Source organism: Pristiophorus japonicus, chromosome 2 (assembly GCF_044704955.1).
Source record: "Pristiophorus japonicus isolate sPriJap1 chromosome 2, sPriJap1.hap1, whole genome shotgun sequence".
Classification (NCBI taxonomy): domain Eukaryota; kingdom Metazoa; phylum Chordata; class Chondrichthyes; family Pristiophoridae; genus Pristiophorus; species Pristiophorus japonicus.
In genome coordinates, this window is record NC_091978.1 from 260,254,116 (window position 1) to 260,268,013 (window position 13,898).

General features: G+C 44.4%; 1 protein-coding gene across 1 annotated transcript in view; it reads right to left on the bottom strand.

Annotated features, from left to right (window-relative positions):
• The window catches only part of acox3 (acyl-CoA oxidase 3, pristanoyl), a 307,347-nt gene that overhangs the window by 231,526 nt on the left and 61,923 nt on the right, over positions 1 to 13,898 (bottom strand). Inside the window, exons 6-7 of the mRNA XM_070871311.1 lie at positions 10,976 to 11,119; positions 9,381 to 9,469 (exon numbers count right to left, since the gene is read on the bottom strand). Coding sequence (XP_070727412.1) covers positions 9,381 to 9,469; positions 10,976 to 11,119 — 233 coding nt within the window. The remainder of the gene's footprint in view (positions 1 to 9,380; positions 9,470 to 10,975; positions 11,120 to 13,898) is intronic.

Below are 13,898 nucleotides of genomic sequence, written 5' to 3' on the forward strand. Positions count from 1 at the left end.
GCCTTTTAGGACTGAGAAAAGGAGAAACTTCTTCACTCAGAGAGTTGTTAACCTGTGGAATTCCCAACTGCAGAGAGTTGTTGATGCCAGTTCATTGGATATATTCAAGAGAGAGTTAGATATGGCCCTTACGGCTAAAGAGATCAAGGGGTATGGAGAGAAAGCAGGAAAGGGGTTCTGAGGTGAATGATCAGCCATGATCTTATTGAATGGTGGTGCAGGCTCGAAGGGCCGAATGGCCTACTTCTGCATCTATTTTCTATGTTTCTATGTTTCTAAAAGCGCGGAAATTATAATGAACCTTTATAAAACACTGGTTCGGCCTCAACTGGAGTATTTTGTCCAATTCTGGGCACCGCACTTTAGGAAGGATGTGAAGGCCTAACAGAGGGTGCAGAAAAGATTTACGAGAATGATTCCGGGGATGAGGGACTTCAGTTATGTGGATAGACTGGAGACGATGGTGTTGTTCTCCTTAGAGCAGAGAAGATTGAGAGGAGATTTTGTAGAGGTGTTGAAAATCAGGTCTGGACAGAGTAGATAGAGAGAAACAGTTCCTATTGGCCGAAGGGTCGAGGACTAGAGGACACAGATTTAAGGTGATTGGCAAAAGAACCAAAGGCGACGCAAGAAAAATCTTTTTTAAGCAGTGAGTGGTTAGGATCTGGAATGCACTGCCTGAAAGGGTGTTGGAGGCAGACTCAATCACTGCTTTCAACAAGGAATTGGATAAGTACCTGAAAGAAAAGAATTTGCAGGGCTACGGGGAAAAGGCAGGGGAGTGGGACTAGCTAATGTGTTCTTGCAGAGAGCTGGCACGGGTTCGACAGGCCGAATGGCCGCCTTCCGTGCTGTAACTATTCTATGATTCTATAAGACGTCCGGTGGTCATGAAAGGCACTGTGGGCTCGACTTTCCACTTAGATCGCTAGGGCCCAAAAATGGGCGATGTTCCAGCCTTAGCAATGTTTCAGCTTTCAGGATCGCTCGAAGATCGGCCATTTTTCAGAATGCAACATTCGGCATTTTTTTTCCGGCGATAGCCCACGATAGCTCAGTGATATGGACTGGGCCTTAGCGATGTAAAATGGGCCCCAGTGATGTGGAAGGCAAGGCGTCCCTAGCAACGACCTTTACGCGCATGCGTTTTTTTTGCAAAGAAGGTTTCCTGTGATTCGGGAGATCAGAGGTCATCCAGGCATGCGCAAAGGGAGGGGGAGAGTGGGAGAGAGAGAGAGAGAGAGAGCGAGAGAGAGGAGAGATTGGAGAGAGATAGAGAGAGAGAGATAGAGAGAGAGAGAGAGACAGAGCGAGAGCGAGACAGAGACAAAAATAATAATCAATAATAAATCCAGGGAAATATGTCCAACCTGGAAGAGTCGGCGGAGAGTGGCCAGATGTGGAGGGGAGGAGGAGGGCCAAACCCTTCTCCAATGAGGCCAACGAGGCCCTCGTCCAGGAGGTGCACTCGAGGTGGGGCCAATTAACCTGGGGTGGGCTTGGGAAACCTCCACCCCAGACATATCGAAAAAGTTGAGGCGAGATCACCGATGTGGTGTCCTCGGTGTCCCACGAGCAGAGAGGATCAGACCAGTGCCGCAAGATGTGGAACAGCTTGGTTGCTTCGGCAAGAGTAAGTATTAAATAGATTTTAAATTGTAATGATCCACTGAATATGTAAATCTGCCGGATTGAAATTAAGCTGGGTATTCTTGCGTAGATTCCCTGCTAAGATTTGGACTGGGATCGGAACCTGTGCCATTTAAGTCTAATTTTGGCACCATCTCCTTTTGGGTTACGTTGGTGGATGGAGCAAGGCTGAGCACTGAGGGGTCCAGTCACTTTTACCCAGACTGTGTCAGTCTCTCCGGTTGCTGTCACTTACACAGTGACCCAGCCTGGCTCACTGTCTGCCCTGGGACACTTTGAGACATTAGCTCCTGTCATTGCTGAGCTCACCAGCTGTCCTGATTCCACCCCCCACTGCCCCCCGGGGGCCCTTCATGGAGATTGTAGTCGAGATGCTTGTGTCAAGCATTAGATCCTCAACACGATCTTTGTCATAACCATATATCAATTGTGGATACAAACCCTATTAGCATATAATGTCGGAAACTGTTGCCTTTCCATGATATTACTTTATCAGTTAGCTTATGCCATGCTCTTGTCACGTTTGCAGAGGAAGGTATCTAAGCATCGGGCTGAGCGCAGGTGCACAGGAGGAGGCCCTGCCCAGCTGACCATCCTAACAGACCTCGAGGAATGTGCAGCAACATTTATGGGCACCCACAGTCGCTCGGCCACCACCCATAGTGGTGCAGATCCCTCCCTTGCGTCACGTGAGTAATGTGTAAAACAATGGTAATTCAAAGTAATGTAACGGCATTTCATTATAATATATGAATTATGTCATGTTATGCATGCAGCTTCTGTACTACTCTCAGGTTAACAACATAAGCACATAAGAAATAGGAGCAGGAGTAGGCCATCTGGTCCCTCAAGCCTGCTCCACCATCATAAGATCATGGCTGAATTCCACATAGATGTACTACTATATGATGTAATAATACGTAACGTCTCTCAGTTCCCAATTATTGCAGTACTGTTGCTCCTTCTATGTATGCCAGTGCAGCGCAAGAATATGTACTCTTTTGTTCTAATAAGCTCAATAAGCTCAATTGTGTTTTGCAGGTCCAACTCCACAGGCGCAAAGGGACACCGCACCTGTTACAGGTGATTATCACCACTGGTGGTGAGGAGGAGACCATGGAGCCAGAGGAGGAGATGGAGATGGAGACCAAGGAGGATGCCCCTTGCATCGCGTCATCTGTTGTACCTACGGCCACATCGTCAGCTTCGACTTCGACGGAAGTAGCGGGCCCAAGTGGTTTGCAGCAGACGACCCCAATGAATCCAACAGTGCCCACGCTGACCCCACGGAGGTTGAGTCAGCGAGGTCGGCACGCACTGCGACGGGCAGATCCTAAGGAGGACATGACTGCACTGTGCAGGGAGAGTGCCGACCTGAGTCGAGAGCTCCTCCAGGCGTTCACGGTGATAAACGGGAACACTGCCACAATGTCCGCTCGTATATCGGAGGGTATCGAGCGCATGGTTGTGGCATGGGCCAGCAGACCGCCGCCATCAATGCCATCCGGCATGCGTTAGTGAAGGGAGACGGCACTGCACTGCCGTCCCACCAAAACACCAGCACAGATGTGAGTCAGGAGGAAGAACTTTCTTTTGGCTCAGAAGTCGTTTCGTCAGAAACGTCTTCTCTTTCACCACCTCCCGAGAGGATCCTGCCATCATCATCACCCCCCCCACAGCAACATGCCTTGAGGTCGTCTACTGCAAGTCATGCAGGCGCGCATACTGTGGGATTAAAACAGGGGCCTAGGATACGGCGGGGGGTGTGTAGGACCTGGAGGGAAGTATGGCCGCAGGTAGGGAGGGGGGATTGTTATTGTTGTTGTTATTATTAAAAATGTGTTGAATGTTGGGGGTGTTCGGAGGGTGGGAGGGTGTTTGTTGGATTTTATTGTTTGGGTGACTGTTGGGCGGGGGTGGGGGGGGTGCTGGTGTTATTAAAAAAAATTATACAATTTTGTAAATTACTTTTAAAAATTAAGTTGAAATTTTACAATTGTCTTCTAATAACATAAGGTATAACATGAATACAATTCTTGGAAAACAATAGCCAGGCCAGTCCAGGCAAGGATGAAATGTAATGCAACTGCAACTGTCACTGTAACTGTCACCAATGTAAGTTCACGCAAAGCGTTAATTTATGAACTGATGACACAAGAATTTTGCAGCTGCATAAGTTCCACAGAGACTTTCCAGTCTTGCGGGGCGGTGTGGGGGCATGGGTTCACCTCCAAGCTGATTGTCCTCCCCGAGATCCTCGTCATTCTCCTCCTCCTCGTCTGCCTCTTCCACCTCTACTCTCTCCTGAGGTGGACCGACAGTCCCATCTGGCAAATGTTGTCCTCTCCTTATAGGTAGGTTATGCAATATGCAGCACACCACAGTAAACTCAGCGACCTGGTCAGGGTGGTATTGTAGGCTGCCTCCAGAATGGTCCAGGCCTCTGAAGCACTGTTTCAGCACACCAATTGTCTTTTTGACGATATTGCGGGAAGCTATATGTCTTTCATTGTATCGCTTCTTGGCTTCGGTCTGGTGATTATGCAGGGGTATCATGAGCCAGCTGGCAAGGCCATATCCTTTATCCCCCAGCATCCAGCCATGACCTTGTGACTGACTCTTAATCAGGTCAGAGACAGTGCTCTCACACAAGATGTGCACGTCATGGATGCTGCCTGGAAAATTTGCATTTACTGCCATGATTATTTGGTTGTGGTCGACAACGAGCTGCACATTCAGGGAGTGGAATCCCTTTCGGTTCCGAAACACCTCCACATCCTTTAAAGGTGCTCTCAGGGCGATGTGCGTACAGTCTATTGCTCCCTGCAACTTGGGAAAATTTGCTATTCACGAGAAACCGAGAGCCCTCTCGGTCTGTGCTTTCCTGGTCATAGGGAAGCTTATAAAGTCCGTCCTGCATGTGTAAAGGGCTTTAGTCACCTATCGAATGGAGCAATGTGTGGCGTGCTGAGAGATAGTGCAAATGTCACCAACTGAGGCCTGAAAGAAGCCCGATGCGTCGAAGGAAAGTGCCGCAGTAACCTTTACCTCAACGGGCAGTGCGGTCCTGATGGTGCTGGTAGGCTGTAGATCTCCCTTGATGAGCTTGTATATTTCAGTGATGACCTCCTAAGGCACGTGTTATCGGACAAGTTCAGGTATGATCGCTTTTCCCTGTAACTGCGTCGGGTGTAAGGTCTCCTCCTCTGCAGCTGTCTGCCTTCTTCAATATACCTTCTCCCATCTTCAGTCTGCAGCATGTGATTAGTGACCATGTAGAGAAGTTCCAGACCCCATCACTATGGCTATAAATGTCCTCAATAAATAGAAATGTGAGCAGATGATTGCCAAAGAGTCCATAAGGCCCTTAAAATAACTCACAAATTAATTCTCCTCATAAGCCCCTTCAAGCAGCCTCTCACTTCCTCCGACGTTCAAATTGGCATCCGTTGTGCCGAGTCCTGCCAAACAGTGCCAGTCGGGTGCAGCTTTTCTCCAGCGATCTCCAGCAATCTTCTCGGTGAGCGATCAGCCCGGCGATGTGGCGAAAGTTGCAGTGGGTGATCACCTTGGCGATGTCAAAAGCTTGTGTGCCGAAAGTTGGGCCGGCGATCTTTGGGCGATGTAACGGCCCAACTTTCCAATTTTAAATGTGAAATGGGTGGTAGCCTGCCTATTTGGGCGATAGATGGGTGATAGACCAGTGATCATCAGGGGAAAATCTAGCCCAATATAAATGCAAGTCTTTCTTTCTTTCTTTCTTTCTTTCTTTCTTTCTTTCTTTCTTTCTTATTCTGCTTGAAAAGTCTGTATTCTCTTCTTTTTTTCCTCCAAATAAAAAGAGCAAATTAATGAAATATTCCCAGGGGAACCCACTGTGACCTCTTTAAGATAGGTCAAAGTAAGAAATGGAATCACAGAGCAGAAAGAAAAAGTTGGATCACAAATTTAAAGCTTTGCAGGAAGCATTTCAAATGTTTAGGAAGGGGAAGTTATGTTTGACAAATTTGCTGGAATTCTTTGAGGATGTAATGAACAGGGTGGATAAAGGGGAACCAGTGGATGTGGTGTATTTGGACTTCCAGAAGGCATTTGACAAGGTGCCACATAAAAGGTTACTGCACAAGATAAAAGTTCACGGAGTTGAGGGTAATATATTAGCATGGATAGAGGATTGGCTAACTAACAGAAAACTGAGAGTCGGGATAAATGATTCATTTTCTGGTTGGCGATCAGTAACTAATGGGGTGCCGCAGGGATCAGTGCAGGGACCCCAACTATTTACAATCTATATTAACGACTTGGAAGAAGGGACTGAGTGTAACATAGCTAAGTTTGCTGACGATACAAAGATGGGAGGAAAAGCAATGTGTGAAGAGGACACAATAAATCTGCAAAAGGACATAGACAGACTAAGTGAGTGGGCAAAAATTTGGCAGATGGAGTATAATGTTGGAAAGTGTGAGGTCATGTACTTTGGCAGAAAAAAAAAATCAAAGAGCAAGTTATTATTTAAATGGAGAAAGATTGCAAAGTGCTGCAGTACAGCAGGACCTGGGGGTACTTGTGCATGAAACACAAAAGGATAGTATGCAGGTACAGTAAGTGATCAGTAAGGCCAATGGAATCTTGGCCTTTATTGCAAAGGGGGTAGGGTATAAAGGCAGGGATGTCTTGCTACAGTTATACAGGGTATTGGTGAGGCCACACCTGGAATACTGCGTGCAGTTTTGGTTTCCATATTTACGAAAGGATATACTTGCTTTGGAGTCAGTTCAGAGAAGGTTCGCTAGGTTGATTCTGGAGATGAGGGGGTTGATTTAATAGGAAAGGTTGAGGAGGTTGGGCCTCTACTCATTGGAATTCAGGAGAATGAGAGGTGATCTTATAGAAATGCATAAGATTATGAGGGCAGCTTAACAAGGTGGCTGCAGAGAGGATGTTTCCATTGATAGGGGAGACTAGAACTAGAGGGCATAATCTTAGAATAAGTGGCCGCCCATTTAAAAATGTGATGAGGAGAAATTTCTTCTCTGAGAGGGTTGTAAATTCGTGGAATTCGCTGCCTCAGAGAGCTGTGAAAGCTGGGTCATTGAATAAATTTAAGACAGAAATAGACAGTTTCTTAAACGATAAGGGGATAAGGGGTTATGGGGAGCGGACAGTGAAGTGGAGCTGAGTCCATGATCGGATCAGCCATGATCGTATTAAATGGCGGAGCAGACTTGAGGGGCCATATGGTCTACTCCTGCTCCTATTTCTTACGTTCTTATGTCCTTTAAATGTACATTCACTTTTTTTTATATGGCCATTCAGTCATCCCATACGCTGGAACTGTGGAAACTGGTGTGGAGACTCGATAGCCCCCCAGACAAACACCAAAATAAGCACCAACCTATTTCAGCTGAGCACATCTGCTGCCACAAGCCCCACTCACCAGAAAATGCATCCGAAAGAAACCTGGCACATTTGCAGTTGGACAAGACTTCTCCTCAGTTCCCACATCTGGCTGTCCCATTTGCTGGATAGTGCCAAGTGGAAAATCTAACCTAGTGGAAAAATATTTAATTCCAACAACTGACAACCTTCACCATGATGAGTAATTATATTTCATATATCTCATTAAATGTCTTGTGTTTAGCGCACAATAGTAGTGTGCGAGAAAGGTACATCAAATGCTACTTTAAAATAGTTACACTTGTTTGGTTCAAATAAACCTTGCTGATTTTCCCAAATGGGGGCAGGTAGGATAACCCACAAATCATGAACCAGTACACAGGTAGGAAACACTATTAGCCACGAACCATCAATCCACACCAAGCCATTTAAATTATATTTTTTACAAATCTACTAATCAGCAAGTAGCAAAATGGAACAATCAAACTGTTTAATTGGTCTGAATTTTTTTTAGCCATCTCTTTGTTCCCTCAGTCATCTGACTGTGTATAGGTTAAAATATTATGGCACAACAAGCATATAATAACTGAAATGGTTCACAAAAAGTACTTAAGCTTATCCATAATTTTGCCGAAGTCCTGTTGGAAATTAATCCCACTGATCTACCCTTTTCGAGGGCATGAACTTCTCTTTCTTTCCTGGAGTTTCAGTTGTTCAGTTGAGCTTTCTCCCCATTAATATTTTTGGGGATACTGTGCATATGTAATATCAATTCTTCTGCTCAGTCTCCGGCTCCCAGCACCTCTCTCCCACAGAAGTGCAGCACTACAATCCTTCAAACTCTAATCCTCCCTCTCCTAAGGCTACAGACCTCAAATCACCGCATACTCCCAGCCCATCAGTGCTACCAAAAATATAATGTATCCCAAATTCCAGCTTTCCCAATCACAAGTCATGAGTGCTACAAATCCCACCCCACCAGGGTTTGTAGAGCTCTCCTATTACCTGACGACTTCCTCAGTGCTCCCAAACTTTAGACCTCGCCCAATTCTCTCAGACCCTCTCGGTGCTCCTACAACCCTGAATGCTCCTAGACCTTAACCTACCAATGAGTGCTCCTAAACTCCAGTCCACCTCACTCAGTGTACTCACTGACTCCAACATCCAACCTCCTCCACCCTTCAAGGGGACCCAGATCCTATCACCTCCAATTCCCCCCTCCTCCCCCACTGTCCTTGAATGGTTTCATGCCTGAACTGCTTCCCATGTGTATTTCCAGGTAGAAATTCTTTTAATTCCTCCCAGCTCCTGATTCCACATCCACTGCCTCCCATGTGCTAATGCCAAACCCTACCACCCTCTTGCTTCCACTTGGCCCTTATTGTCTCTTCGTCTGAGTCCCATCCTTCCACTTTCTCTCTCACTTACATGTTGTCTCACTTGCATGTGTTCCAACACCTCCCAGACAGTGTCTCCCTGCCTGATCCCACTATACAGCTCCAGCCTGAAAGGTGTTGCCCATCATCTTGCTACATATCCTGTGCTTTTAAGAAGGCAGACATAAGTGTAAAAGCTATACAGATAAATTGGAAGTAACACAAAAGAAAAAAGACACAGCTGCTAAGAGAAAGTGAGAAAAAGATTCAGAGACAAGTATATTGATACCACAGCAAGAAAAGTGTCTGACAGCCAGAGAGAGAAAAGTGGGAGATAAACAAAGACAAAAAGGAGACACAGAAATAATTAAAGAGGAAAGTATGAGAGACAAATTGCAGGAAGAGAAAAATTTTATTTTAGTGCATTTCCAGATAACATTTCAAAGGTACTTAATTAGCTGTAAAGCGATTTGAGACAACCCAAGGTGCAAGTTTTTCTTCTCTAGCGTGGCATCCATTTTTGTTTAATTACATCTCTGTGAAGCACCGTGGGTTTTTAATGTTAAAGCGCTACATAAATGAAAGTTGTTGTAGATTGTACAGTTACTTATAACACACATTGGTATTAATTCACAAATAGATATTAGTGTAAGAAGGTAGTGCACAGTGTTTGCATTTGGATAAACTAAATCATAAGCACATTTAACTTAAAGTTGAGGGACACAAGGAAAAACTACTTTAGAATTTTTTTGAATATTTCACAAAGATAAAGAAAGTCTTGGTCTAATTTTGAATTAGTGATGTGCCTACAAATATCAAGTAAAAATTTTACAATAACAAATCACACCATTTCAAATTTGGTGAAAAAAACAGATTAGCACAAATAAAGATTTCAAGAAAACAAATTCATGAAAATAGTGACACAAATAAGTGCAGCATCAAAGAAAACTTTCTTACCCATTGTCTATGCCATTTAGTCCGAGCTTCTTTCCAATATCTCCAACCATTACCCCAGGCTTTGGAAGTAGGGTCTTGGGGTCTCTGATCTAAATACATATAATTTCCATGTAAATCTAAATTATTTTAAAAGTGGAATAGAAATTGACCAATCTTATCCGAGACCAGAGTTCAAACCTAACCCAAACTGAGGGACAGAAAGGCTCTCTGGTTGCTAACTGTAAATTTCCTACATGTAATTAGTTTGAGCAATTTCAATCCATGTTCTCAAGGGCACAGGTTCACTGTTCCTAATTTGGCAATGTCACTCAGAAAGGTTCCAGGATGCCTGACTTGGGAAATTAAAGACTTTTCACATGGATGCACTGAGATTGGAGCTAAATCATAAGCACATTTAACTTAAAGTTGAGGGACACAAGGACAAACTACTTTTGAATGTTTTTGAATATTTCACCAAGATAAAATCTAAGGCACCTTATTGGAGCAAAGCCTTAGTCTGGGGCTGTCCATTCTGTACCTGATCTAGGAGTGCTGGATGCCAATACACTTATGGAACACTGAAATGTAAAGTGTTCCATTTTACAGGACTAACACCCTCATCAACATAAAGAAAGTAAAACAAGACTTGCTTTTTCTTTTAAAACCAGTTACATCTCGTAATTTACAATTAAATCCTGCTAAAACAGTTACTCTGTCAAGAAATGCTTTATCAGCATTTCTTTAAATCATAGATCAAAATAGACAAATTGTTTTCTTTGTCGCACAGTTTAATCATGAATTCAACAAAAAAGTTTAAACCAAAACAATAGAAACTGCTTAATGAATGAACATATTTTTTAGCGCCCCAGAGGGGCAGTAATAGGTCTGGAAATGATTACCGCCTGGGCGGCTAGCTTCCAGCGCCCCGCCGGGAAATTTGGTGCCGGTTTTGCAGCGGCACTGAGCAGTACTGCCCGGGAGCATCGCACCGGTGTGCAACGTCCCCGTTATCATCCTTATCTGAAAATTTGTTTCGCACTGACTCCGTAGCGCCTTGTAGCCAACCCCCAGAGAAAGCTGGCGGTCAGAGCTGTACCACGGCGGTGAGGGAAGGAATGAATGCATGAGACAAGTGTGATTGTTTTTTTTGTTTAATTTTTGCGATTTATCTTTATTTGGGGTGAACAATATATTGGGAATGTATTTTGTGCCAATTTTTTTTTCCAGAGAGGTCTCTCTTAGGGTGCTCTGAGGCCGACTCTTTAGCAACGGATTTTCAGTTGCTCACCCGGGCTAGCACCCAAAGAGGCATGTGGGACGCCTCCCTTAGCGCTCCATTCTACTCACAGGTCGCAGCAAACAAATTTGTTGCCAGCCGTTGCAAACCATTTCCCGCTGCAAAATTTACCAAATCTGTCGTCATTATCGTCCTAAAAATCCACCAACCAAAAGTCCAGCCCATTATTTCTGTAATTGTTAGGACTAAGATTCACCCATTTATTTTTAACAATCTCTAAACTGTATTTATGTTATGCTATAATAAATGCTGTTAGTACATTATGTATAAATTCAAACAATCAAGAAACAGGGGCTTCATGATAAACACCATGCCTTACCTGCACAATAAAAGAATGAAGCCCGTGGCAGACTCCATCAGGGGTATAGAGTTGTGCAAATACTACAGCATGTGTGGCAGTTTTCCCCATGTTTCCAACCCAGAACTTGGCTGCTTCAAAGTCAGGCGAATTGATGATAAATTCCTAATATTCCAGAAAAATTAAGAGCCATGTGAGAATCAACAATATTACTGGCTTGCAGATCCAAATATATTATAAGAACATAAAAACATAAGAAATAGGAGCAGGAGTAGGCAATACTGCCCCTCGAGCCTGCTCCACCATTTAATGCGATCATGGCTGATCCGATCATGGACTCAGGTCCACTTCCCTGCCCGCACCCCATAACCCCCTAATCCCTTATCGGTTAAGAAGCTGTCTATCTCTGTCTTCAATTTATTTAATGTCCCAGCTTCCACAGCTCTCTGAGGCAACAAATTACACAGATTAACAACCCTCTGAAAGAAGAAATTCCTCCTCATCTCAGTTTTAAATGGGCTGCCCCTTATTCTAAGATTATGCCCCCTAGTTCTAGTCTCCCCTATCAGGGAAACATCCTCTCTGCATCCATCTTGTCAAGCCCCCTCATAATCTTAAAAGTTTCGATAAGATCACCTCTCATTCTTCTGAATTCCAATGAGTAGAGGCCCAACCTCCTCAACCTTTTTTCATAAGTCAACCCCCTCATTTCCGGAATCAACCTCGTGAACCTTCTCTGAACTGCCTCCAAAGCAAGTATATCCTTTCGTAAATATGGAAATCAAAACTGTACACAATATTCGAGGTGTGGCCTCACCACTACCCTGTATAGCAAGACATCCCTGCTTTTATACTCCATCCCCTTTGCAATAACAGTGGCCTTCCTGATCACTTGCTGTACCTGCATACTAACCTTTTGTGTTTCATGCACATGTAACCCAGGTCCCGCTATACTGCAGCACTTTGCAATCTTTCTCCATTTAAATAACTTGCTCTTTGATTTTTTTCTGCCAAAGTGCATGACCTCACACTTTCCAACATTATACTCCATCTGCCAAATTTTTGCCCACTCACTGAGCCTGTCTATGTTTCTTTGCAAATTTTTTGTGTCCTCCTCACACATTGCTTTTCCTCCCATCTTTGTATCATCAGCAAATTTGGCTACATTACACTCGGTCCCTTCTTCCAAGTTGTTTATATAGATTGTAAATAGTTGGGGTCCCAGCACTAGTTACTGATTGCCAACCCGAGAATGAACCATTTATCCCGACTTTCTGTTTTCTGTTAGTTAGCCAATCCTCTATCCATGCTAATATATTACCCCCAACCCCGTGAACATTTATCTTGTGCAGTAACCTTTTATGTGGCACCTTGTCAAATGTCTTCTGGAAGTCCAAATACACCACATCTACTGGTTCCTCTTTATCCAGCCTGTTCGTTACATCCTCAAAGAATTCCAGCAAATTTGTCAAAGATGACTTCCCCTTCAAAAATCCATGCTAACTCTGCCTGACCGAATTATGCTTTTCAAACTGTACTGCTACTGCTTCTTTAATAATGGACTAGAAAGCTCATTATTGATTTCTTTAAACAATAGGTCATAAAAATGAATGTTAATTACTCAGTCAGGTACCTATTATTTCACCATTAATGTTAGCTAGTTGATCTCTCGTGGTGTTGCACACAGGAAGTCAAGACTAAGTGGAGTTCTCAGCTCATATAGGGATTGGAAGGTCGAACTGATTGGACCAAGGATGATGGAGGACTATGGCAAGTGAAGCCCATGGGATATGAGATACGAGATGAGGGATAGAAAACAGAGAGTTGTGGTGAATGGCTGTTTTTTGGACTGGAGCGAGGAATACAATGGTGTCCCCAGGGTTCAGTACAAGGTCCACTGCTGTTTTTGATGTACATTAATGACTTGGACTTGTGGGGGACAGGGCACAATTTCAAAATTTACAGATGACATAAAACTTAGAAGTGTAGTAAACAGTGAGGAAGGTGCTAATAGATTTCAAGAAAACATAGACAAACTGTTGGAATGGGTGAACACGTGCCACATAAAATTGCGAGGCGAAAAGTGTGAGGTGATACATTTTGGTAGGAAGAATGAGGAGAGACAATACAAGCTAAATGGTACAATGTTAAAGTGGGTGCAAGAACAGAGACCTGGAGGTGTTTTTGTACAAATCTTTGAAGGTGGCAGGACAGGTTAACAAACAATTAATAAAGCATATGGGATCCTGGGCTATATAAATGGAAATGTAAGCGGTAATTTTAACCACAAAAAACAAGTGGGTTGGGGTCGGGTTGGATGTTAAAATTGTAAAAATCTCAAACCAATTCCAACTCGCCCACTTCCGGCTTTAATGGAGGCAGGATGGGGAGCAGACAAAACAACAAGCTTCCAGGAGATGGGTTAGCCATTTAAATAATACAATAAGGCTGCGTGACTCATTAATCACCTTCCAGGTTTAACCCTGTCTGACCAGGTTTCCTGGGCCTTTGGAAGCCCAGCAGCTAAAGGGTGGCAAGGCCTGCTTCGTGGAAGAGGTAAATGCCTTTACAGCACTGCTTATGAGCCAGGAGGAGCAGCAATGCTTCCTCCCAGCCTACCAAGGTTACCTGGCCACCCCCCGCAGTCCCCCATCCCGGATCCAAAGCCCATAACCCTTCCACAATCGGACCTCCCAGGATTGGAAATCAGCGAACACCGCCCCCATCGCAGTATCGTAGCCCCCCCCCCCACCCCACCTCCTCATTGGGATCAGTAACAACCCCCTCCCCACCTCGGTATAGGATTCCACCCCGAAATCAGCGATCTCCCCCACCACCCCCCAAGATCTGGACCCCTGTAGGGATCAGGATCATGATCACTGCCCCCACTCCAAAATCCAGACCCACCTTAATCCAGCTGAAGGGTCCTACCTGCTCCTAGCCT